The following is a 26,535-nucleotide window of genomic DNA, read 5'->3' on the forward strand; positions in this document are numbered from 1 at the left end:
GCTAAGCCTAGTTCCTGATGAAGGTACATCTGACTGAGTACATACTGAAATGTCTTTTCACTTCGTTCAAAATGGTCACATGATTGACAGGAAGCCACAACCCTTTTACAATCATCAGCAGTTTCTGTGGCTCAATCGGTCAGCGCATTCGGCTGTTAACCGAAAGGATGGTTTGAGCTCCCCCCTGGACGCTCCTTTTCAGTAGAACTTCTGTAATTGCTAATCCTACTTCTTGATGAAGGATTAATGACTGAGAACATACTGAAATGTCTTTTCACTCAGTTCAAAATAGTCAGATGATTGACAGGAAGCCGCACCCCTTTTCCCTCATCACCAGTCTCTGTGGCGCAATCGGTCAGCGCGTTCGGCTGTAATCGAAGGGGTGGTGGTTCGAGCCCACCCTGGGACTCTCCTTTTCAGTAGAACTTCTGTAATAGCTAAGCCTATTTCTTGATGAAGGAACATCCCACTGAGAACATACTGAAATGTCTTTTCACTCAGTTCAAAATGGTCACATGATTGACACGAAGCCACAACCCTCTTACAATCATCAGCAGTCTCTGTGGCGCAATTGGTCAGCGCGTTTGGCTGTTAACTGAAAGGATGGTGGTTCGAGCCCACCCAGGGACGCTCATTTTCAGTAAAACTTCTGTAATTGCTGATCCTACTTCTTGATGAAGGATTAATGACTGAGAACATACTGAAATGTCTTTTCACTCAGTTCAAAATAGTCAGATGTTTGACAAGAAGCCACACCCCATTTTCCATATCACCAGTCTCTGTGGCGCAATTGGTCAGCGCGTTCGGCTGTTAACCGAAAGGTTGGTGGTTCGAGCCCACCCAGGGACGCTCCTTTTCAGTAGAACTTCTGTAATAGCTAAGCCTAGTTCTTGATGAAGGATTAATGACTGAGAACATACTGAAATGTCTTTTCACTCAGTTCAAAATGGTCAGATGATTCACAGGAAGCCACACCCCTTTCAGAATCATCAGCAGTCTCTGTGGCGCAATTGGTCAGCGCATTCGGCTGTTAACCGAAAGGATGGTGGTTCGAGCCCACCCAGGGACGCTCCTTTTCAGTAAAACTTCTGTAATTGCTAATCCTACTTCTTGAAGGATTAATGATGAGAACATACTGAAATGTCTTTTCACTCAGTTCAAAATGGTCAGATGATTGACAGGAAGCCACAACCATTTTACAATCATGAGCAGTCTCTGTGGCGCAATCGGTCAGCGCATTCGGCTGTTAACCGAAAGGATGGTGGTTCGAGCCCACCCAGGGACGCTCCTTTTCAGTAGAACTTCTCGAATAGCTAAGCCTAGTTCCTGATGAAGGTACATCTGACCCCGACATACTGAAATGTCTTTTCACTTAGTTCAAAATGGTCACATGATTGACAGGAAGCCACAACCCTTTTACAATCATCAGCAGTTTCTGTGGCTCAATCGGTCAGCGCATTCGGCTGTTAACCGAAAGGATGGTTTGAGCCCCCCCCTGGACGCTCCTTTTCAGTAGAACTTCTGTAATTGCTAATCCTACTTCTTGATGAAGGATAAATGACTGAGAACATACTGAAATGGCTTTTCACTCAGTTCAAAATAGTCAGATGTTTGACAGGAAGCCACACCCCATTTCACAATCATCAGCAGTCTCTGTGGTGCAATTGGTCAGCGCGTTCGGCTGTTAACTGAAAGGATGGTGGTTCGAGCCCACCCAGGGACGCTCCTTTTCAGTAGAACTTCTGTAATAGCTAAGCCTAGTTCTTAATGAAGGACTAATGACTGAGAACATACTGAAATGTCTTTTCACTCAGTTCAAAATAGTCAGATGTTTGACAGGAAGCCGCACCCCTTTTCCCACATCACCAGTCTCTGTGGCGCAATCGGTCAGCGCGTTCGGCTGTTAACCGAAAGGATGGTGGTTCGAGCCCACCCAGGGACTCTCCTTTTCAGTAGAACTTCTGTAATAGCTAAGCCTATTTCTTGATGAAGGAACATCCCACTGAGAACATACTGAAATGTCTTTTCACTCAGTTCAAAATAGTCAGATGATTGACAGGAAGCCGCACCCCTTTTCCCACATCACCAGTCTCTGTGGCGCAATTGGTCAGCGCGTTCGGCTGTTAACCGAAAGGATGGTGGTTCGAGCCCACCCAGGGACTCTCCTTTTCAGTAGAACTTCTGTAATAGCTAAGCCTATTTCTTGATGAAGGAACATCCCACTGAGAACATACTGAAATGTCTTTTCACTCAGTTCAAAATGGTCACATGATTGACACGAAGCCACAACCCTCTTACAATCATCAGCAGTCTCTGTGGCGCAATTGGTCAGCGCGTTCGGCTGTTAACTGAAAGGATGGTGGTTCGAGCCCACCCAGGGACGCTCCTTTTCAGTAAAACTTCTGTAATAGCTAAGCCTAGTTCTTGATGAAGGTACATCCCACTGAGAACATACTGAAATGTCTTTTCACTCAGTTCAAAATAGTCAGATGTTTGACAGGAAGCCACACCCCATTTTCCATATCACCAGTCTCTGTGGCGCAATTGGTCAGCGCGTTCAGCTGTTAACTGAAAGGATGGTGGTTCAAGCCCACCCAGGGATGCTCCTTTTCAGTAGAACTTCTGTAATAGGTAAGCCTAGTTCTTGATGAAGGATTTTTGACTGAGAACATACTGAAATGTCTTTTCACTCAGTTCAAAATAGTCAGATGATTGACAGGAAGCCGCACCCCTTTCCCCACTTCACCAGTCTCTGTGGCGCAATCGGTCAGCGCATTCGGCTGTTAACTGAAAGGATGGTGGTTCGAGCCCACCCAGGGACGCTCCTTTTTAGTAGAACTTCTGTAATAGCTAAGCCTTCTTCTTGATAAAGGTACATCCCACTGAGAACATACTGAAATGTCTTTTCACTCAGTTCAAAACAGTCAGATGATTGACAAGGAAGTCACACCCCATTTTCTCTGTTTCTCTAACTTCTTTTCTCTGTTTTCCTCCCACATCCTGTTTCCAGATTCTGAACAAAAATGCATCATTTTGTTATTACTTTTCAGAAAACCTGCTAAAATCTAGTTGAGTATAAACCCAACCTTTCATCTGTTCCTCCCACTTTTCCTGCAATCACTTCTCTTCCTGCCATCTCTTATTTGTTCCTGTCTTACATATCCTCTCACCTCCTTCTCCATCTATCACAGTTAACTCTATCTCCCTTTCGTCTCTTTGTTCCTCTCTGTCTTGCATGTTTTGCTTCACTGCACTGATTTATAAGATAATAGGCGACATGTCTGGAAGTGCTGAACTTCGTCTTCCTCTCCTTTTTTTATCTGCCGCTTTTTTTGGTCCGTTTCTCTGTCCCACAAAGAGACAGCACTCACCCTTTATCTTTTTACCTGCTTGACACACAGTTTCACCTCTTCTTACTTTAGCTCCCCCAACTTGAGGTTTCCCAATGACAGCGAACACTAATTGATGATATTCTTCAAACTCCAATTTACCGTAAATGCTACAAAATGCATATGTACACTGAAACTAACCTCAGATTGTCCTGAAAATCTGCTCAAAGTTATGGATAATTGGTTTCATATGTAACTAAGCAATGTTTCCATGATTTCTCATTTGGAAACCACACTGATTGTATTTTATACACAAGTGTACGTCCAGATTCTATTTCTATGCTAACACTCACCTCTTCCTATCCTCTTTATCGAATACACACACACACCCACACACATACCACTCTGTCAGGTTGTTTGAAGTGTCTCTCCAGCAGTCAATCAGATCCAGTGTGCTGATAACCATGCAGTAATCAGCTGCGGTGATACGGAAATCTGACCTGGCTCCCACTAAAAAGAAACTCCAGTAAGCCTTTTTTTTCATCTTCCTCTTCACAGGGCAGTTAATGTTTGCAGTAAGCAGGCCTGAAAATGAGCCACATGTGGTCAAAGAGCTGCTGCACTGAGCTTGTGCTGGTAACAAAACAGTCTCATGGAATACATATCTGCTTTTGGTGTATTTTAGCAACTCATCGACCATTTACAGGTTTGAATATACAGAAATATACAGACTCAACCTGACTCTTTCTCGTTATGTCATTAAATGCCATGACGCACAGGGTCACACAGTGATCCCGGCTGTCCAATATTCTTAACATGTAACAAGAGTCAGATTCATGTCACATCTTAACACTCCGAGGTTACTCAATTCCATAAAATGATCCCTAAAAGAAAGTTTTTTTGTTTTTTTTTCTGAATGATTTAAATGTTGCTGTCTGGTTGGAAGGTTTCTCAGCTTATAAAGGATAGCAAAGGATATAACACTCAAACTTATCTGCAAACTTAAAATCGACATCAATTTGCTGAAAGAAATCAGCACACATGAGAAAAAAAACCTGTGAATAATTTAGCACTACTCATCATATTTCCATGTGTTTTTGTTTTGGTTAGCAGGATAATGTCAATTGAAATTTTCTGGAACAAGTATTACTCACACACTTACAGACACTCCCACCCCTTACCACAACCACTTCCCTTGTGATCTCATTTCCTGCATTAGTGTTTTCATGTTTCTCTTTAATTCTCTCATCATTTATAGATTTTGTTGCGATGTCATCCAATCCATTTCATACAAATCAGTCTCATCTGTCTCACATTATACGTTCATCTCATAAACTAAAAAGGAAAATCAATCTAGCGAACCTGAAAAACTCAAGTCAATCACTTTCATCAAGACTAAATATACCAAACAACATCACAAATAAAGACAGGCATACCAGACACACATTGCTGTGAGACTCTGTCCCATAAAACTGATCATAAACCAGCAGCTACTCGGCCAGTACATGACAATCAAACATTTCATGAGCCGCTTCAAAACACTCAAACACACTCCAACCTTCCTAATCTCCACATTTATGTATAAGAAACACTATAAAGCAACCTCCTAGTATAAAACCATTCCCAACACTTCCTCCAGTCCTCCATAATCATTCCCAACAGGAAAATAAAACGAGGTAGTATCACAGACACGAAAACGTATAAACTCTTATTTCAGACTTTAGGAAACAGACTTAAATTGAGGTTAGTCATGGAGTTATCTGGAGCAAATACCTCAACATTTGAGATTAAGCTTGTATTTACAACATTCACTTTCACTGAGGAACTTTACTTTTCCAGGAGAGTTTTCCCATTTTATCATCGCTAGGGAACTTGAAACGCTGTAGTTAAGAGCCTGCTGCTACTGAGTCAGAGTTGAATTGTCAGCAGTTGTGTTTAGACTGCAGGAGGCTGAGTGGCAGATAATGGCTCCAGATTATTGCTGTCATTAAGCTGTTATTAGTGCTGTCAGTGAGGTCTGTTTGATGTATGGCTTTAAAGGATGAAGGGCCACAGAGCAGCCGCCCACGCACCAGGTGTTAGTCCAGACCGAGGTCAAGCACTATCTGCAAAAACTCCTCAGGAAAGTTTGTCTTAATTCTGCTCAGGTTGTAAAACGAGTGGGGGTGAACAGAATAAGTCCCTAAACAAAATAACATGTATTTGTCTAAACTATACGTGTGATAAACTTTGCATACTACAACTACAAATACTTTTCCTAAATGCGTTTCACCCTTTAGGACAGCAGCTTAGTGTTCTAAATATTGTGAAAAGTAAACCATTCTTTTTGAGGGAATACATCTTCTTCTCAGTCTTAAAGCCACTAATTATAAGAAAATGTAACAGCTAACTTAAACACTGTACAACTCTCTCATTGTTTGACTCTGCTGTTTCTCCTGCTTTGTCTCTCTGAATTCAATTCATCAACATAACCTCAGACCACATCAAAGCAACTCTGTGTCTAACCACACTGGTCTCTCTCTCTTTCTCTCTCTTTCTCCGTCTCACTCTCTCTCTCACTCTCAGCTCCATTTGAAGTCAGTCATTTGGCAGAACCCTAAACAAGCCCCCCTGTTAACTACCTCACTTACTGCTGTTTACAGTCAGACTCCCTCTAAAACCACCAAACCGCTGCAGTTTGGCCTCACAGGGCCTCTGCAGTCGTCTGAGTGGGGAAATGATGAAAAGTTTTCACTGTTGCGATCTTTATTGTGAATTAATTCACTTAGGTGCGTGAATTCATTTTTATAACTAAAGCAATAGTCACAAACTTTGATTTTTCTAACAAAAAACAACCTCAAATAAGCTCTATTTTTATCTATAAGATCTAAAAAGAGATATTTATCATTAAACACTTAACATTTAAGTAAATAATAAATAAATAAATAAAGAGTATCAACTAAATCAGTGGTTCCCAAACTTTTTCTTTCGCACCCCCTTATATAGATCAGAAGTTTTTTGCGCCCCCCCCCCATACGAGAAGATTTATAGTTGTTATCTTAATTGAATTAAATACTGAGAGACAAGCGTGGTGTTGATGTTTTGGTGCCAGAGAGCGTCTAGATACTGATGTCTGACCCTGACTGAACTCAGAATGTGAAAAGTCAAAGGCCAACCCTCTCTATCCTGTTGGGGTGCTGCAGACCTCAGCTATGGACATGACCCACATCTCCTCTGAGATTTAACAGTGTGGGTGGTAAATACAAGAACACACACACAGACACACACACACACACACACACAAATGCTTGCATGCGCTCATCCACACATTAATACACACACTGTCATACACATATACTCACAAACACACACACACACACACACACACACACACACACACACACACACAGAGGCTTGTTAAAGACAGTTAAACCTCTGTGGTGTAATCTCAGTGAAGCACCACTCTGAATTCACACTGTGTGCAGATTAAAATCTTTCCACTAAGTAATTCAATCCCTCCTTCATTTTCTCTGCCACACAGAGCAGAAAACAGATTTCCCATACAGGATCAACTTTGGTGGGCAGCAAAAATAATGAAATTCTTACTCGCTCCATTTGCGCTGGAATGTATCAAAGACCATGCAAAGTATCAATGGAAATCAGAGTTAATCAAGCTGTAAAGATAAGGAGATCTGATTATAGTGTTTAGATTTCTCCCCAACCCTTTGTATACCTTGCAATAAAGTGTGATGGCTGTATCAGGTGGGAGGTTATTTCCAGGTTCCCTAAAATCCCAGTCAAAACCTGAATTTTACAGTAACACGACACATAGCAATGATGCAATGTAGAGGGTGTAGCCTGTCTACGCAATTCTCTATTAGTGTACTACTGTGTTCTATTATTGAGCGTATAAAGTGGCAGCTCAGACATCTATACAGGCGTTGGTACAGTTGCTGCATCATTATCAGTTCAAGCTTCATTAAGATCTGAGAGTTTGCAACGTTTTCTTTCCTACAGATCATTTACGTGTCAGATTTCATGTGTGTGTGCCAACATTTCAAAAGAATTATGATTCGTATGGGCTCTTGGCTTGGTGAAGAGGAAGTACTATTCATGCTTGACTGTGGCTCTTAATCGTCTGTAACATTTAAATGATTTTAATGATGATGAATGTGGAGTCCCCACACACAGATTCATGCATATTGTGCACATTGACAGCTGTCACACTGGATGGTTTCACTCTCAGGAGACAGCACAGATAAGAACCACAAATCCCAGGAGGGCGCTCTGGTCCGTCTACAGTGGAGGCCAATATATTAGTCCTCATCATAAATCTATCTTTGATCACTGCTGCACGGCTCAAACTGTCTGTCAGTCATATAAATGAATAGATAATGTAGAAGTTCTCTCTGGAGTGGATCCTGTCTTGTGTGGTATTTAAATGTCATAAATAATGTTGCTTTAAATAAAACCGTGATAAGAAATGAGTCAATGTAAATCTAACATAAGATGTAATGAAGACTAGATTAATTTACAATATACCTATATAGTTATAGAGAGAAAGAGAGGGAACATTGTGATGGTCCCTCTATTAGTACTTTACTACAATGAATTTTACAAAAATAGTACATTTTATAAGTGAAAATATCTACAGCAAATAAGTACTTTTGTAGAAAGTACCAACCCCATTCCAGTTACAGAAGCATATAGTGGTTCACGGAAACAAACTTAATACTTTCTCAATTATTACTGTCAAGCACAAAGTAGCTTAAGCTCAGTAAACTGCCACAAAATTCAACAAACTATTAAGGTCCCAAACTGAAGTGCACCAGAAACAATATACAAGTAACAGTTCCAATTTTATAAAATGTATACATACAGTTAACACAAAATGGCGGCTACACTACAGGCTGCTCTCTCTCACACACACACACACCTATTGCTACAGTCTACTAAACTTAGCTCTCTTACTCTAAATGTTACTTAAACACTATGAACATGTTAGTACATTATTACAGTCACTTTACTCCGTTTCCATCGACAACATACCTGTCATCACGGGAGGATGGTGACGATTCCTCAATTAGTGCTGCATCACTCCAATGAGGGAAACCGCTGCCCAGGTACGGGGGGCGGAGACTAAAGCAATCGATCCCAGGCTATCAGATTAGGACTATTTTGTAGATCACCGATGAACACTTTTACATCTTGAATTAAGCAACAACGAATAAAGTAAACAATCCAATATCAAAATGTCGTTCACGCATGTAAACCATATTAAACACGACATATTTGAACAGTTTTACACAACTTTATGGTTTTAATCAATTCCTCCTGACCTGAACTCCTGATCTTTTTCACCTCATTACATAATTTAACATTCCTACAGACTATGAACCTACTATGCAAACAGACTACGAGTGTAGCATCTTTTAACTTGTAACAGCAGCATATCCCAAACTATATACAATATGCAAATATTCCACAAAACCATTCTTGAGTATTCAGAGTTATCGTGGATTTCATTTTAGCAGTATTGTTGTCTTGTGGATCTTTATATGTGGGAACTTTTTATTTATTGCTCAATCAGCATAATGCACAGCACAAACAAGCAACACAACTCAGCAACTGAGCATCAACGACAAAGACAAAGCTACAGAGATATTGCTGACTTTCAATCAGAATTTTGCACATAGAAATAGGTTCATATGAAGTAGTGTAGTAGTAGTAGTAGTAGAAGTAGTAGTGGTAGAAGTGGTATTGTTACAATGAGTGTCACTGTACAATGTGCAGAGTCACAGGTCTGCTCATTCCACAGATGGAACCATTAATTTGTAGATGAAATGCTCAGTGCTGATTGAAACCAGCTGCCACTCATTCCAGGTCAAACTATGAAACTCCATCAATCAACTACATTAGAAGGGAGCTTGTTAGAGCTCATACCCTCACCGAGGCTGACCAAGACAAAAACTAGTCTAGGTTTAATAAAACATTTTATGTTTATGTTCACTTCTGTGGTCCAACTTCAGTCCAATTCATCTAATTCACGTCCTATTCACTCTTTTGATTTTGTTGTCTTCCACTATCCAAACAGGAGGGAAAAGAGAAAAAGTGGTTCATCCCTTACCTTCTGTAACCAGTGTGTGTTGTTCTCCATCGTGCTCTCCAGTTGCTGCAGTTTCTGAGCTGACCATTCGCTGTCTATTGGCGGTGCATCCCTCTGTACCACACTTGCCCCGACACGAGAGCCACCATATCCTTCTGATTGATACAGTGGTCCTCCACCCTGACATCCATCCAACTCAGGGAGGATGAAGGTGTAGCTGCACTGGCCATGTTGGATGCGGTGAAACTTCCTTCTCTTCTCTGAGCCTCCTCCACTTCCACCTCTTCTCTGGCTTCTTCCAGCTCCTCCTCGCTCTGCACTCGTAACACCGGCTGCACCAGCAATCACTGCCCATGTCCCCAGCAGCAGAAGCACCAGCAAACTCCGGCTCAGATGTGAACCTTTCATGATGCTTCGTCCACCTGCTCCAAAATGTCTTGTCTCAATGCAAAAGGGGCCAGAAGAACCCTCAAACTTTGATCCCAATGCAATTGTTGTGCTTGAAGATGATGTCTCTTGTGGGTATCTTTTTTAAAATGCAAATCTAGAAGGTGACCTCTGTTGCACAATCTCACATTGTCTCCTCATCACACAGCTACAATGAAGATGTACAAAGGAAGCAGCAGTCAAAATGTTTCATCCATCGTCTTATGTTTCTTTTTGTTAGTTTCGTCTTCCCTCTTAATTTTGTCTTCTCTTTGTGACTCTCTTTGTCTATGAGGATTTAGTTTGGATGAAGGTTTGTTTTCTTCTTCCTGCTCAGACACTTCCAAAATAAAAGAAAATAAAATTGAGAAAGAGAGAGGCTGATGAAGGAAACAGTATTAAAATGGCTTTAAAGTGTGATAACAAATAAGGGTTACGAAAGAAAATGAAAATATTTAAAAGAAAGTTTGCAGTGAGAGAATAAGGAAAACGGACATGCTAAATGTGCATGTAAATAAAATAAAAATACTGCCTCTCAATCTTCAAAAATCAAAAAAAATATTTAAAAAGAAGGATATTTGACTTTTTCCCCCTCCCATCCTTCTCTCTTGGCTCCAGTTTCAGAAGTGGCCAGAGAGAAGCACTTCAGCCCCCTTCTTATCTGGGACTGGCTGAGAAAACGAGGAATGAGAGAGGAGGAGGAGGAGGAGACAGTAGAGAGGGAGAGGGAGAGGGAGAGAGAGAGGGAGGAGTGGAGGGAGAGAGGGGCACATGAGGGAGGTCTATTTGAGTACTCTGTCTATTTGTGGAGTGAGAGGCAAAATAAGGAGGGAAGAATGAAAGGAAGAATGAGAAGAGGCAGATGAAAGAGGGAAAATTGAGAAAGTAGGAGAGGGTGAGACAGGCAGATAAGAGAAATAAGCAAACATTGTGAGAAAAATAATTAGAACATTTTGTAGAGCAGCAGAGGAAAGATGAGAAAAAAAGGGTGCAAAAAAGATAATTTAAAGGCACGTTTTGTATACGTTGATGCATAGTTTGTAATAAGACAGAACTTGTTTTAAGAAAGCAAAAGATTTACAACAAACAATGGCCAGTTGAAACGTGAGATGAAGACGGGCAGTGTTGCTCTCTGTGCAGCTCTAGTCTTCTCTCCTGACCTCTCTTTCAGTTTTGAGGGGAATCTTGATGCCTTGTATGGTCATTCATACTGAGTCAGCAACTGGAAGCTAGACATTTTACTGTCCCTTCTTAGCATTGTCACGCTCAGGGGCATCATGGGAGATTATTGGGCCAAGGCACATGGTTTACCTTTTCAACCCCTCTGTCCTGCTGCTGTTCAATCTGCAGTGTACAAGTGAATTGTCATTATCTACATTTACATACATTTAGAACCGCAATAGCACAATTTTTGCCAAACTAAGACCATTTGTCAGTCTAAGATAGGATCATGTGAACACATGCCACGGTCTGACTAAGACTGTAATCAGTCTAAGCTTATTCTGGCTAAAGACGGGGCCCAAGCCAATACTCGTGATGAAAATGGAAATGTGTTTTGCTACAATTTGCAGAAACTTCTGATGGTTTTGATTTGGTGCCGATGTCCAACATAAACATACATTTATTCACACTTGATTTGGTCTCATGTCTAAGAACAGACCTCTGTGTCCATATCAACATAGCTACTTATTAGCTAGCTACTCACTACGACACATCAAGAAACAAATCAAAGATACAACTCAAGGGTAATGCGGGTGGCACAGGGGTAAAACTCTAGGTTTGCTTCCCTACAGAAGTATCTGTGGCTTGGTCATGCATTCCTATGGTGACAATTGGCCAAGTCCATGCGTGGGAAGTCAGCAGTGGAATCGAGTCCTTGTCGCTGCACCAGCACCAGGAATCTATGGGATAAAGTGAGCCTCCCACTCATTATGTCCATCCTCTGCTGGTCACAAAGTACAAAGACAAAAACTCTTATTGTCTTATTGTTTTGACATAATTCAGTCTTATTTCAGGAGGCCTCACCTCAGTCTGCTATCACTGCTCTGCTCAGACATTCGACCAGACCAGACCCCTTGCTGAACGTTGGTGAATTGGTCCTTTGGGGGAAAGCAGAAAGGTTACAGAGCAAATGGCTTTTGCCCCAAATGAAGATCATTCTCATGGGAACAGAAGGGAACAGAGCGAGTCTGGAGCACAGAGCTGCAGCACATAGAGCTGGTGTTCCTGCTCCAAAATTAATTGAGATAGTTCTCTGCTATGAAGTCAGATGAAGCCAACCAGCCTGCGTACATGCATGCTGTTATGCATCATCTGACAAAGGGGCATGCAAAAACGTCTCCAGAGATCTATCACATCTATGTGCCTGTAGTGTGCGTTCACTTGCGGATGGAACAAGAGACTATAAAGCTCGTACATCAAACCAAAGCTCTATAGTGCCACTAGGGCTCACACACTCTGGAACTTTTAAGGTGCCAACGTGACATAAAGTGAGTTATCTCTATATGCTCCACTTCTGTGTCCTGCATGATGGTGTTTCTAGTTTCTTCTACTCAGGCTGATATTGGGAATAACAGGGCACACGAGTCGTGAACCCTTTCACCTTCCCTCTGTGGGAACCAACACAAGGATGAGGATGAGTGCTTTTATTCCAGGATTTGAATTCAGCTCTATGTTTCTTCCTCTTTTGCCCATTTCTACTTGTTTGAACTTTGACTCATGCCAATGATGGGAATTTTGCTATTTGGAGACTCGGTTTTTCACGAAACGTTTGAATGCCATTTCTCCAAATCCAAAACACGAGAGCAGGCATGACAAAGGCAATTGCTTAGTACTTTGCAAAATAGTCAATAGGACAGCAATTTAAAATATTCAGGACCAGCTCATACCAAATGGAAAGGTATTGACTTATGTAGACTCCTGCAGAATGAATGGGGGGCTTAGTTAAATTGTTTTCCATGTTCATGCCTGCAAGGCCTTTTATGTTTTTTTATGTTTTGACCAAAACTGGCCACGAATTTGTACATATCTAACTGCAGTCAAGTTTAACATTTTCTGTTTGTCTGGGAGCTGAAAACTTCTATCTAACAAATTTTTGTCCATGTCAATGTCATCTGTTTATCTTTTAGACTAAGTGCTTATTCTAAACTTTGATTATGAACATTCAATCATGTTTGTTGAGGTTTTTAGACTTCTAGAAAAAAGACTAAAAGGAATTGAAGACACAATTCATCATTTTGTAGGAAGCGACCCAAAGACAAACTGAGCAGTGATTCGATTAACTTAGTGCTTAAAATTCTTGGCCGTAGATATCTGACTCTCAGCAGAGCTTTTTATCTGAACAGTCAGGACATTAGGATGGGTTTTGATCTTTTTGTATTCCTTCAGTTCGTCCAAGGACTTTTGTTCATTAGTAACATTCAGCAACATTATGGGTGCTTACTGCTGTTTCAAAGCAGAAATTTATTGGTGAAGATTTGTTGCAGGTCAACGTATTAATTACCCAGAGGTGCGGACGTCAGCATACGTCAGTTATTGAAAGTTCATATTAGGAAATTTCGAAACACAAATAAGAATCCAAGAGGAAAAAGTACAAACTCCACACACACACAATTCATCACAAAATAACTTCCATTAAAATCTGATTATATTTAGCAGTTTAAAGAGTGTTTGCATTTTAAGCACTGCACATCTTCAGACTTCACTTACGGGTCTAGTTTCATCACTTTCCGCATTTCTTAAAGAGGTAATGTGTTTTATTTAATCAAACTGCCTCAGAGTTAATGTACAGCATTGTGTTAAGTAATCACGTCAGAGCATAATGGAAAAGAGACAAGAATGCTTTCACTGTGGGAGTAACAACACATCATTACTTAAAAAAAGATATTGTATATCCTAAAAGGCTTCGGCTTTTGGGAGATCTAAAAAGCTCGGCAAAAATGGAAGGAGATTTCCCACCATTAGGCCTGATTATGTTTATACTGTGTTATCGTTCTCATTCTCACTGTATTACAAGAGTAACTCAAAACCTGATAAGAGCAGCTATGAACACTGAAAGGCTCTGCAAGTGAATTAATGAAATAAAAACACTTGACTAAGGAGGAATACTCAACTTTTCTACCTGCTATAGTGGCATTTGAAAATGAAACATCACAGGATGTACTACATTATCAACCAATTACACATCATCAATCCATGTTGTGGGCCAATCAGCTGTTAGGTATGGACATGTGAGGGGGTGTGTTTGAGTGTTGCATAGGAATCAGCAGCAGGTTGTGGTTACTGACAGGCTTTTAAATCCCTAAGTAAACACACTGCAACTCCCCTAACTGCACTGTAACATTAACCCTCATCCATCAAAGCTCACAGTAAAGAATTGTCCTCCTCCAACACATCTGGGCTATAAAAACAGCCGCTCACATGTTTCATATCTTTACAACGTTAAGGTCATTGCCCACTTTTCCACTTTTATCATCCGGCATTTTGGCAAAGCGTCAAATATGAGGCCAATTTTTTTTCTGAGGATCAGTAGAGCATTTTCTCAATAGACATTTTGCATATCGAAAAAGCTCATTTAATTAGAATTGGAATGGTTGGGTCTCTTGCATCGCAGTTCAGGGTGGAGAAGGCTTTCTGGTGATAACAAACACAACTTATGATAAACATAATTATATTTTTAAGGGGATAATGTCATCACACACACATAAAAAGCTAAAAAGGCTAATTTGATATGAAATCCACCACCCAAAGCCAGAGCATCACATATTATCACATCTGCGACATATGAATGTGACCCAAATCTGAACTGAGAGAAGAAGAAAAAAACAAAACCCAACAAAGATTTGGTTTCTTCATGTTAGCAAACAACTGACCGATAACACATCCACAGAGAGAGCTAAATTAAATTACAGTTGTTTTATGTTGTCCAAAACATTTACACATGACAAACATCTGGAAGTGAAATTAGAGCACCTCTGGAATTATACAAAACAAATTAATCAACATCATAAACAGTTTATGACCAAAGGAGAGACTTCAGCTTTCCCTTAATCCACCCTGTAAATGTTCCTCTCAACAGCAAGTCAGAGATAGCAAATCGCAGATCACACACATCTCTACAATCTTTATAAACACTAATCACTTCTGTGTGTGAGTGCGCGCGTCCGCCTACGTACATACGTGCCCACGGGAATGTGGGTGTCCGAGCGTGTGTGTGTGTGTGTTGAAGAGAGAGCTCATTTGTACTACAGATTCCTAACCATATAAAATCTCTATCTTATCTGTGTTTTCTCTCAAGATTGGCTGACAGTCACGTCGATATCAAACCCCACTCATAAACCATAAACACATACTCAGCCATTGTTCAGTGTTTCACTTGGAGCGACTGATGTATGTTATCAGACTCTACACCCACAGCATTGGCCAAAACCCATTAGTGTTTTGTGAAATAAGATGTGTGTCCCTCCCAGTACACACTGCCAAGATACCCAGAGGATTGTCAGGAAAAATGATCTGTGTTATTTGTTGTGAAAGATGGCCTTAAATTGTAGATTTCAACACAAGCAACACAATGTGAAGGAGTATGGAGGTCAGCATGAGGCCTTTCTTGTGCGCACAATCTGTTGGACGCAAGTAAGTATATTTAGTCAAGTACTGTTCTTAAGAGAGCACTGAATGGATTTATGGTTGCACCTCTCTCATGTACAAGGACATGAAAGAGATAGTTGGTAACTATTGACTCACAGCAAGAAGGTCCTGGGTTTGCCTCCCATGCCAGGCTAGGGTTGCTCCAGATACTCTGTTTGAATCCTGTGCACATGAATATACAGTGTAGAGAACTTGAGGACTCATAATCAGCTTCTGAGTCTGAGCTCTGAGATAGTGAAGAAGAGGGGTCGGTACTTCACGTCATAAATTAAATCAAACTTTAGGACACACACCTCCCTGAACTCCCCATTCACAACTACTGCATCTGCTTATTAGCAGAGAGGTTGAAATGTCCCTTGTCAACAATTCTCCCATATCATCCTTTTTGTAATCCTTTAAAACCTTAGGAACCATTGAGAATGTGTAACAAATTTCACATGATCCAACATTTCACAATTAATTCCATTCAGCCTGTGGTTGGATGATATCCTGTTCGGTATTTGTAAGGCTATGTTTGGTATAGTCGGTGATGTAATGATGTAATACACAATAAGTCACGGACAGTAAAAGATGTATCATCAGTGATGTAATCTAAACAGAAACACTTACTGTCAGGCAGCTTCTAGATAGGTACATGTTACAAAGTATGTCCTGGTACAGTGAAACATTGAAAAGGTTTGTTTCCAGTTCTCCCTCAGTCATGGATCTGACTGCAGGAGATACAGTGCCCTCTAGTTGTTGAGAAAAAAACACCTGTCCTTCCCTTTAAGCATGAATAAAATCATTACCTTTGTATCGTCTGCCTCCAGACTCATTTTGAGATCCCTATCAACTTCATCTAGCTGAACTCGCTCATTTGGCTTTTTAAAGTATGACACCCATGAGTTTGCCATATAGAACCTTATAACACAAAGTCTCACTTCCTTTCTGACATATTTTCCTCTACATCCTTCATATTGCATTGAGGAGCTGTACAGAAACACAATCTGCTGCTGTAAATACAATCCCTTTATTTCAATTAAGTCAAATAATGACTATGATATACAATTTGTGTTTGCTGTCTTTAGAGATGATAACAGTTGCTTTCTTCAGTTATTTATTCCCACCAGACAAGCAGCAAAGTACAGAAGAAGGCGATATGTAAGAAAAATTACAGACATAGAAGAGGAAGGAAATGAGGAGGGGGGGGTTTTTCAGTTCTGAAAACACAGGAAAGACAGTGATGCGATGAGATGTTAACATGAGAAAGTATAAATCAACTGCTGACAAGAGAAACCTGCACGTACCTGCTGGAGCAGATTCTTCATATTCACGTAGGATCTCAGCAACCAAGACCAATCAAATGAAGCTCATTCTTACACTCATCTTCACCCTGACAACAGGTAAGAAGCAGCCCTTTTGAGTCAGAAAGCCTACAATAGTATTTGTGTAGCAGTGTTACAGCAGAACAATACTGTGCCTAACTATCTAACAAGTTACACAAAAGAAACAATAGCCAAAAAGCTCATTATCAAATCTCTCTCACTTCTTAAAAATAACTGATTATGATTTATGACACCTGTGATATTAATAAAAAATAAAATAGCCATCCTGAAATATCACTACAATCCTAAAGCAAAGTGTGATCTATTAAATTAAATTAAAGTACAGTGGATACTAATTATTTTATCGGTTTCAACTTATTTCAGAGAAAATTTTGCCGATTTGTTTTTTTTTTTTACTTTACTGGTATCAACACTTTTTGCCACGTCTATGGGATTAGTGGATTGCGAAATGGTTGTCTCAGGTTGGGATGTCATTAGGCCTTGTTTTGGTTAGCCATGATAACCATACAAATCACACACACATACACGCATACACACAAAAAAAGTGTGTATGTGTGTTAGTGTCAGTGAATGGTGGTGCCTATGCCAACAGATTAAAAAATGAAAGTTACATTAACAGCAGCTCAATGTGTGTGTGTGTGTGTGTGTGTGTGTATGTATGCGTGTGTGCGTGCGTGCGTGCGTGCGTGCGTGCGTGCGTGCGTGTTTCACTTCCTGACTTCCTTTGTGCACATTTTGCTTTTTGTCTGACCTGCAGGTTTTGATGTCTCCTCTGAAGAGATAGAAGTGAAGGGATGCCCCGGAGGATGGGTTGAATTCATTTGTGCATATAAAATAACTGAAACAACTCAAGGAATCTCATTATCACCAAAAGGGCCAACAACATTCAGCACCCAAACAGATGTCTGGGAAAAAAAGAAAAGCTTCTACCTGTTCAATGATTCAAGGGAAAGAAAACTGAGAGTGGCCTTCAAAAAATCCACCCAAAAAGAAGATAAATACAAGTGCAGTTTTAGTGAAAAGAAAAGTAACAGGGAGCGCTCTGTGAAAGTGGAATTGATAAAAGGTAAGAAACATTTACTTGTATTCTAAATTCATTCCTACTATCAGGTTTACAGAATAGCCATCACACAAATACATTTATCTCTAAAAGAATGGGCAGGCGGTACAACTGGTATAATATTCAAATCAATATAGATACAGTATGTGCTGTGATATGAATGTGGCCATTCCATTGCTGCTGGTAGGCTGGATCACCAGGAGCATTAGTGCTGCTCCCTGTTTGTTATTCAGCAACAGACCTCCAGAACATCACTGATCTCATGAATCATACATGCAGAGAATGGTGCCATTGTTCCAAAGTTTCCCAAATCCATTTTTCTTCCCAAACAAATATTCCGCAGCATTTTCCTCTGTTTTATCACCTAGTCATTATGAGTACAGTATAGTAATATGGGGTATAAGTATTATAATTGTTACTTTTTTTGTATTTACAGCCAAAAATGGCTGCCAAGACCCGTCGACTCAAATTGCCTATCGAACAGCTAAAACAGGCATCACATGCAAACATCCTGGAAGGAACGCCACTGGGATGTTTTTCTGCAAAGAGACCGAAACAGTCTGCGAGGACATTTTATCAACAACATCATCAACAACTGTCTCTACAAACAAAAAGGGTTTTGCACTCGAAAGCTCAAGCAATGACTTCAACCTAACCATCAGTAACGTAACCAAACAGCATGCTGGGGATTATTGGTGTGGAGTGGTGTTCAGAGGAGGTCACCGTGCCACAATCCAAAAAATCTCACTGAGAGTTGAAGGTAAGGAAAGAACACAAACAAATCATCCATAGTACAAATGATTCAGTCTTTTTTTATTGTAATCTTTTTAAATCTGGATATTAAGGTCCTAGGTCTGTAGGTGGAAATACATCTATAACAATCTCACAGCTGCTTTTGATTCTGTAGACCATTATATTTTGCTTGACTGATTGGAAAACTGAATTCAGAAATCTCAAGTTGCTCGTGATTATTATCATATTCCCCAAGGGTCAAGTCCCTTTAATCTATATATTATTTACAGATATCAGAAATTTCACAAGACGTCTCCCTGCTGGACAGAATCTCATATACTGGTGTGAATATAAACGTGTCACATCTGACTTCAAGTTCATCTGTAAGGGAGATGATCCGTTTACATGTCAACATCTAACAACGACAAAGAACCCGATCAACACTACCAGATTTGAAATGAAGGAGGCTCGTGTCAAACCTAATATCACCATATCTGTGAGAGACGTTACAAGAGAAGACTCTGGGACATACTGGTGTGGTGGTGAAAGCGCTGACTCCAGCCGCACATTCTACCACATGTTAGTGATGATAGTAGGTAGGTGGACACATTACTTTTATTTTCTTGGCCCTTTCTCACATAGTAACACATTTTTAATTCACATTTTAACCAGGACTTATAAAACTACAGTGCGGTATTCCGACCCCTTCACTTTGTGATTATATGTCATACATATGTTACTGTCACGCAGCTCTTATCTGACACAGCTCTAATCACAACACATTTCCAACTCCCAGATCCAGATTGTTATATCGATCCAAACCAGATGTCACCCAATGATAATCTATAATAGGACACAATAGTTTTTTCTCAATAAAGGTTGCTTTGTTAGTATGTTAGTAGAGAAATAAAAGAAAATGTTGCAATGATAACAAAAATAAATGTTAGGGTCCAGCTGGTCAGTTTGGGCAGATGGTGTCCCTAATTTCACTTGTTTGTTTTTTATTTTCAATCATTTACTTTATTGAGACCTTTTTAGTTTATTGTTATATTAATTAACACTTTATATATTATTATCATTCTAACCTTACATACACTTCTGTTCCCTTTCAGAATCACCACACACATCAACACCATCTGTAATATCCTCCTCATCATCCTCATCCTCATATCCAACAGCTGCCACATCTCCCGTTTCTCCAGATCTTGGCTCTGAGTACAGTTATAGTAAGAATGATCTGTCTCATATCTAAAGAGAAGGAACTAGATGCTACTCTGTTTTGGTAGGGTTCACCATCAGAACTTCTGTGATACAGGAATTTGTGTAAATGTTGCATGTTGACATTAACAGTGGTTTAAATAAAGTTGGAATTAAAGAATAATGTTAATGATGTGGGTTTTATCATGCAGATGGATCTTGGGTAACCAACATTGTGGCCATCTGTCGAGTTCTGCTGCTGCTTCTCCTTCTCCTTCTCCTTATTATGGTCCTCACCTACAAACGTAAGAACATGTGTTACCTAACATGAAACACACACACACACACACACACACACACACACACACACACACACACACACACACACAAACATTCTCTCCCTGTGTGATACATCTGTGCCTCTAAATGTTTTTCGTTAAGTTTAAATATTTGGCAATGGAGTGAAGGGAGCTATGAAAATCTGAATTCAAATAAAAATAACCCAATCTGGCACATTTACATCTTTATGTTGGTTAGTCCTTCACTTCTGTAACATGTTGGCATCATGTAACATATTTTAAGTGACCTTCCTCCATGCTGAGTCCAGCATCTGAGAAGTAACAGCTGCAATGTCCTGGTCTCACTCAGTGTGCACACTAGTACTGCATCAAGGAGGTTTCAATGTTGATGAAATGCAAAACTAAAATACTCTTTCATGTTTACTTCACTTTTTTCAATTTCTCACATTTTCTCCTTTTTTTCTGCTAGGATTTATTTCCTCAAAAAACAGAGGAAATGGAGAAACACTGAACAGAAGCAAAGAGGTATTGCGGGTTTGTGTGTGTGTGTGTGTGTGTGTGTGTGTGTGTGTGTGTGTGTGTGTGTGAGAGAGAGAGAGAGAGAGAGAGAGAATGTGTGTGTGTGTGTATGACGGAAAAAATAAAGTGCAGAATATTTTGTAGAACAATGACACAATTTCTCAATTAGTTGAGATTTTAGATGGTTAAACATCTTTACTTCCTTCATTGGATGTGGGTTATGTACTGAACTAATTGGACCTTGTTCAAGGAGAAAGAGGCATTTGTCAGATGGTCCTTGGTGATGTAACCATGAAGCGTTTATATTTACAAACTAATCTATTTTGTGCTTTTCTCTGGAAGGACGGCTACATATATGAGGAGATTGAGGAGCGCCCCCAACAGCCAGAGTCGGGAACTGCTATGACCTCCATTTAAGCTACTGCAAACCTTCCCACAAACCCTTCTGCCTTTCTTCAATATTCCACCATCAGTTTCCCAAACCGCCCTGACAAAGCGGACGGTGGCACAAGAAAACCGAGTCCCTCTGCCTGTGAGTATTCTTTGGCCTCTACAGCCAATTACTCATCCAGACCTGCTGAGGAGCCGCTCTACCAGACCATCGACAAGCCTCAGCAGCCATGACGACAAGTTCAGCTCTCTGGGTGACCTCATACCTTTTTAAGGCCAAGCCTTTTATTAATCCATTTAGATTGTTTTTTTGTTTTGTTTTTTAATTCAAATGTAGCTCATGGTTTAAAAGTATTGTATATACACATTTAAATATGTTTATGCATATTAGTATTTTTTTGTTATGATATGAAAAAGCAGTAAGTACTTCAGACTTTGTGAATGTTTCTCTCTGAGCCACGGACAAAGTTACATTGTTGCAGATAAACTTCTCTTTTATTGTGTTGGCACTGTGTGAAAAAAACAGTTATCATCCAAACCATGTAAATTCATTTCATTCCACACCTGATAGTTATAAGTCCATTATTCATTGTCTGAAAAATAAAAATATTATATTTAAGTCAGATTTGTCAAGAAAAATTTCTTCTGTAAAAAAACCTTTGCTTTAATTTTGCTCCATCAGTGTGAATGGAAAACCTTGCTCAGCTTTTAAAACCACTGTTTATGCCTTCTCTCTAGTAAACGTAATACCAGGTCTCTGACAGATCTGTTTTGATTACTTGTGCACAGATCTGTTTTGATTACTTGTGCGCTGTCACATCCTGCTCTTTAGATAAGTACAACATAGAGCAAGTTCCTGTTTGACGCACACGACTTTCACAAACTACATTACATTACGATCATTTGGCAGACGCTTTTATCCAAAGCGACTTACATTACATTACCACCCTTCGCAGAGGGGGGAGCAATTGAGGGTTCAGTGCCTTGCTCAGGGGCACCTCGGCAGGGGCTCGAACCAGCGACCCTCCAGTTCCAAAGCGGAAGCACTACCCACTGAGCCACTGCCTCCCGCCACATTCTGACATTCAGAAGATTGCTTACACACTTAATCACTTAATTTTGCATCACAAACCACGTCAAATCATCTGTCATGTGTCGTCATCATCAGGGCCACATATCCCATATCTACCTGAAGCAGAACAACAAACATCATTTTCTAATTGTGGTGAAATGAAAGAGGCACTTGGAACACAAACCAGCATAAAACCACTGCTTTTCATTTTAATACAAGGCTAAGAAATGTGTGCAGCCCTGATTATTCTTGTCAAATGTCTTTGCATGGACGTAAACTAACATCCACAAAATCCAAATGATGGAGTGAGAGGTTTATTTCACTTTTATCCACTGCACCTGTCAATAAAAAAACAAATAAAATATCCCTTCTATCATCCAAGTCTAACTCATATCCATGCTGTCTATGGGAGCTAAGCCCCCACCCTCCCCTCCCTGGATGCTTTGGTAGATGGACACCATGTCCGCATTCGTTCTGAATTGAGTTGGCAAAGTCAGCCATGCTGGGGCTCCTCTCCACCTCGGGCACGGCCAGCAGGGCGGCGACAGCGCGCATAGCTGAGCGACGCAACTCTTCCTGCTTCTCAAACCCTGATCTCCCCATTCACAACTGCTCCATCTGCTGTGTTAGCAGAGATGTTGAAATGTCCCTTATCAACAATTCTCCCATATCATCCTTTTAGTAATCCTTCAAAAACATAGGAACCATTGAGAATGTGTAACAAATTTCATATGATTCAACATTTCACAGTTAATTCCATTCTTTATGACTGTATGTCTTGTCAGTCTATCTGTCCTTGTGGGTACTGTTGCTATTTCTCACTGTAGTTAGGTAAATACAGAGGCCTGTGGTTGGATGATATCCTGTCCGGTATTTGTAAGGCTATGTTTGGTATAGTCGGTGATGTAATGATGTAATACACAATAAGTCATGGACAGTAAAAGATGTATCATCAGTGATGTAATCTAAACAGAAACAGTTACTGTCAGGCAGCTTCTAGATAGGTACATGTTACAAAGTATGTCCTGGTACAGTGAAACATTGAAAAGGTTTGTTTCCAGTTCTCCCTCAGTCATGGATCTGACTGCAGGAGATACAGTGCCCTCTAGTTGTTGAGAAAAAAACACCTGTCCTTCCCTTTAAGCATGAATAAAATCATTACCTTTGTATCGTCTGCCTCCAGACTCATTTTGAGATCCCTATCAACTTCATCTAGCTGAACTCGCTCATTTGGCTTTTTAAAGTATGACACCCATGAGTTTGCCATATAGAACCTTATAACACAAAGTCTCACTTCCTTTCTGACATATTTTCCTCTACATCCTTCATATTGCATTGAGGAGCTGTACAGAAACACAATCTGCTGCTGTAAATACAATCCCTTTATTTCAATTAAGTCAAATAATGACTATGATATACAATCTGTGTTTGCTGTCTTTAGAGATGATAACAGTTGCTTTCTTCAGTTATTTATTCCCACCAGACAAGCAGCAAAGTACAGAAGAAGGCGATATGTAAGAAAAATTACAGACATAGAAGAGGAAGGAAATGAATAGGGGTTTTTTTTTCTCGGTTCTAAATATAAAACACAGGAAAGACAGTGATGCGATGAGATGTTAACATGAGATAGTATAAATCAACTGCTGACAAGAGAAACCTGCACGTACCTGCTGGAGCAGATTCTTCATATTCACGTAGGATCTCAGCAACCAAGACCAATCAAATGAAGCTCATTCTTACACTCATCTTCACCCTGACAACAGGTAAGAAGCAGCCCTTTTGAGTCAGATAGCCTACAATAGTATTTGTGTAGCAGTGTTACAGCAGAACAATACTGTGCCTAACTATCTAACAAGTTACACAAAAGAAACAATAGTCAAAAAGCTCATTATCAAATCTCTCTCACTTCTTAAAAATAACTGATTATGATTTAAGACACCTGTGATATTAATAAAAAATAAAATAGCCATCCTGAAATATCACTACAATCCTAAAGCAAAGTGTGATCTATTAAATTAAATTAAAGTACAGTGGATACTAATTATTTTATCGGTTTCAACTTATTTCAGAGAAAATTTTGCCGATTTGTTTTTTTTTTTACTTTACTGGTATGAACACTTTTTGCCACGTCTATGGGATTAGTGGATTGCGAAATGGTTGTCTCAGGTTGGGATGTCATTAGGCCTTGTTTTGGTTAGCCATGATAACCATACAAATCACACACACATACACGCATACACACAAAAAAAGTGTGTATGTGTGTTAGTGTCAGTGAATGGTGGTGCCTATGCCAACAGATGCTAACAGCAGCTCAATGTGTGTGTGTGTGTTTGTATGCATGCGTGCGTGCGTGTGTGCGTGCGTGCGTGCGTGCGTGTTTCACTTCCTGACTTCCTTTGTGCACATTTTGCTTTTTGTCTGACCTGCAGGTTTTGATGTCTCCTCTAAAGAGATAGAAGTGAAGGGATGCCCCGGAGGATGGGTTGAATTCATTTGTGCATATAAAATAACTGAAACAACTCAAGGAATCTCATTATCACCAAAAAGGCCAACAACATTCAGCACCCAAACAGATGTCTGGGAAAAAAAGAATAGCTTCTACCTGTTCAATGATTCAAGGGAAAGAAAACTCAGAGTGGCCATCAAAAAATCCACCCAAAAAGAAGATAAATACAAGTGCAGTTTTAGTGAAAAGAAAAGTAACAGGGAGTGCTCTGTGAAAGTGGAATTGGAAAAAGGTAAGAAACATTTACTTGTATTCTAAATTCATTCCTACTACAAGGTTTACAGAATAGCCATCACACAAATACATTTATCTCTAAAAGAATGGGCAGGCGGTACAACTGGTATAACATTCAAATCAATATAGATACAGTATGTGCTGTGATATGAATGTGGCCATTCCATTGCTGCTGGTAGGCTGGATCACCAGGAGCATTAGTGCTGCTCCCTGTTTGTTATTCAGCAACAGACCTCCAGAACATCACTGATCTCATGAATCATACATGCAGAGAATGGTGCCATTGTTCCAAAGTTTCCCAAATCCATTTTTCTTCCCAAACAAATATTCCGCAGCATTTTCCTCTGTTTTATCACCTAGTCATTATGAGTACAGTATAGTAATATGGGGTATAAGTATTATAATTGTTACTTTTTTTGTATTTACAGCCAAAAATGGCTGCCAAGACCCGTCGACTCAAATTTCCTATCGAACAGCTAAAACAGGCATCACATGCAAACGTCCTGGAAGAGAATTTAAGGCCACTGGGATGTTTTTCTGCAAAGAGACCGAAACAGTCTGCGAGGACATTTTATCAATAACATCATCAACAACTGTCTCTACAAACAAAAAGGGTTTTGCACTCGAAAGCTCAAGCAATGACTTCAACCTAACCATCAGTAACGTAACCAAACAGCATGCTGGGGATTATTGGTGTGGAGTGGTGTTCAGAGGAGGTCACCGTGCCACAATCCAAAAAATCTCACTGAGAGTTCAAGGTAAGGAAAGAACACAAACAAATCATCCATAGTAACACATTTTTAATTCACATTTTAACCAGGACTTATAAAACTACAGTGCGGTATTCCGACCCCTTCACTTTGTGATTATATGTCATACATATGTTACTGTCACGCAGCTCTTATCTGACACAGCTCTAATCACAACACATTTCCAACTCCCAGATCCAGATTGTTGTATCGATCCAAACCAGATGTCACCCAATGATAATCTATAATAGGACACAATAGTTTTTTCTCAATAAAGGTTGCTTTGTTAGTTTGTTAGTAGAGAAATAAAAGAAAATGTTGCAATGATAACAAAAATAAATGTTAGGGTCCAGCTGGTCAGTTTGGGCAGATGGTGTCCCTAATTTCACTTGTTTGTTTTTTATTTTCAATCATTTACTTTATTGAGACCTTTTTAGTTTATTGTTATATTAATTAACACTTTATATATTATTATCATTCTAACCTTACATACACTTCTGTTCCCTTTCAGAATCACCACACACAGTAACACCATCTGTAATATCCTCCTCATCATCCTCATCCTCATATCCAACAGCTGCCACTTCTCCCGTTTCTCCAGATCTTGGCTCTGATGACAGTTATAGTAAGAATGATCTGTCTCATATCTAAAGAGAAGGAACTAGATGCTACTCTGTTTTGGTAGGGTTCACCATCAGAACTTCTGTGATACAGGAATTTGTGTAAATGTTGCATGTTGACATTAACAGTGGTTTAAATAAAGTTGGAATTAAAGAATAATGTTAATGATGTGGGTTTTATCATGCAGATGGATCTTGGGTAACCAACATTGTGGCCATCTGTCGAGTTCTGCTGCTGCTTCTCCTTCTCCTTCTCCTTATTATGGTCCTCACCTACAAACGTAAGAACATGTGTTACCTAACATGAAACACACACACACACACACACACACACACACACACACAC

At 39.9% G+C, this 26,535-nt stretch overlaps 2 protein-coding genes and 10 non-coding genes across 14 annotated transcripts in view; 11 read left to right on the forward strand and 1 right to left on the reverse strand.

The window, feature by feature from the left end:
• The window catches only part of angpt4 (angiopoietin 4), a 42,913-nt gene extending 32,420 nt beyond the window's left edge, over positions 1-10,493 (reverse strand). The window contains exon 1 of the mRNA XM_076147443.1: positions 9,436-10,493. Within this exon, the coding sequence (XP_076003558.1) occupies positions 9,436-9,822 (387 nt within the window). The 5' untranslated portion in view covers positions 9,823-10,493. The remainder of the gene's footprint in view (positions 1-9,435) is intronic.
• trnan-guu (transfer RNA asparagine (anticodon GUU)) lies at positions 557-630 on the forward strand. Its single transcript has one exon. It is a non-coding gene; the product is annotated as a tRNA-Asn (tRNA).
• trnan-guu (transfer RNA asparagine (anticodon GUU)) lies at positions 776-849 on the forward strand. Its single transcript has one exon. It is a non-coding gene; the product is annotated as a tRNA-Asn (tRNA).
• Positions 996-1,069, forward strand: trnan-guu (transfer RNA asparagine (anticodon GUU)). The gene has a single exon. It is a non-coding gene; the product is annotated as a tRNA-Asn (tRNA).
• trnan-guu (transfer RNA asparagine (anticodon GUU)) lies at positions 1,212-1,285 on the forward strand. Its single transcript has one exon. It is a non-coding gene; the product is annotated as a tRNA-Asn (tRNA).
• trnan-guu (transfer RNA asparagine (anticodon GUU)) lies at positions 1,650-1,723 on the forward strand. The gene has a single exon. It is a non-coding gene; the product is annotated as a tRNA-Asn (tRNA).
• On the forward strand, positions 1,869-1,942 carry trnan-guu (transfer RNA asparagine (anticodon GUU)). The gene has a single exon. It is a non-coding gene; the product is annotated as a tRNA-Asn (tRNA).
• Positions 2,089-2,162, forward strand: trnan-guu (transfer RNA asparagine (anticodon GUU)). Its single transcript has one exon. It is a non-coding gene; the product is annotated as a tRNA-Asn (tRNA).
• trnan-guu (transfer RNA asparagine (anticodon GUU)) lies at positions 2,310-2,383 on the forward strand. The gene has a single exon. It is a non-coding gene; the product is annotated as a tRNA-Asn (tRNA).
• Positions 2,530-2,603, forward strand: trnan-guu (transfer RNA asparagine (anticodon GUU)). Its single transcript has one exon. It is a non-coding gene; the product is annotated as a tRNA-Asn (tRNA).
• On the forward strand, positions 2,749-2,822 carry trnan-guu (transfer RNA asparagine (anticodon GUU)). The gene has a single exon. It is a non-coding gene; the product is annotated as a tRNA-Asn (tRNA).
• A 6,246-nt stretch (positions 10,494-16,739) lies between the features above and the next one.
• On the forward strand, positions 16,740-26,338 carry LOC142996441 (uncharacterized). Of its 3 annotated transcripts, XM_076147444.1 has the most exons (8): positions 16,740-16,868; positions 17,569-17,877; positions 18,308-18,631; positions 18,894-19,199; positions 19,716-19,829; positions 20,013-20,105; positions 20,569-20,624; positions 20,961-21,890. In XM_076147444.1, the coding sequence occupies exons 1-8, from the start codon at positions 16,829-16,831 to the stop codon at positions 21,033-21,035; spliced, it is 1,317 nt and encodes a 438-aa protein (XP_076003559.1). In that variant the 5' UTR covers positions 16,740-16,828; the 3' UTR covers positions 21,036-21,890. The 3 variants fall into 3 exon arrangements, with proteins under 3 accessions (XP_076003559.1, XP_076003561.1, XP_076003560.1); XM_076147446.1 differs by lacking the exon at positions 18,894-19,199; XM_076147445.1 differs by lacking the exons at positions 19,716-19,829; positions 20,013-20,105; positions 20,569-20,624; positions 20,961-21,890 and adding an exon at positions 26,081-26,338.
• The last annotated feature ends 197 nt before the right edge of the window (positions 26,339-26,535 follow it).

The sequence above is a fragment of the Genypterus blacodes genome, unplaced genomic scaffold (genome assembly GCF_046128005.1).
Source record: "Genypterus blacodes isolate CSIRO-AG114 ecotype Tasmania unplaced genomic scaffold, CSIRO-AGI_Gbla_v1 ptg000037l_1, whole genome shotgun sequence".
Lineage (NCBI taxonomy): Eukaryota > Metazoa > Chordata > Actinopteri > Ophidiiformes > Ophidiidae > Genypterus > Genypterus blacodes.

Excerpts from the sequence above, each read along its gene's own strand:
- LOC142996441 (XM_076147444.1), top strand. The coding sequence starts at position 16,829 with ATGAAGCTCATTCTTACACTCATCTTCACCCTGACAACAG. Across the intron at positions 16,869-17,568 it reads CATCTTCACCCTGACAACAG|GTTTTGATGTCTCCTCTGAA; the intron begins GTAAGAAGCAGC and ends TCTGACCTGCAG. Across the intron at positions 19,200-19,715 it reads CATGTTAGTGATGATAGTAG|AATCACCACACACATCAACA; the intron begins GTAGGTGGACAC and ends GTTCCCTTTCAG.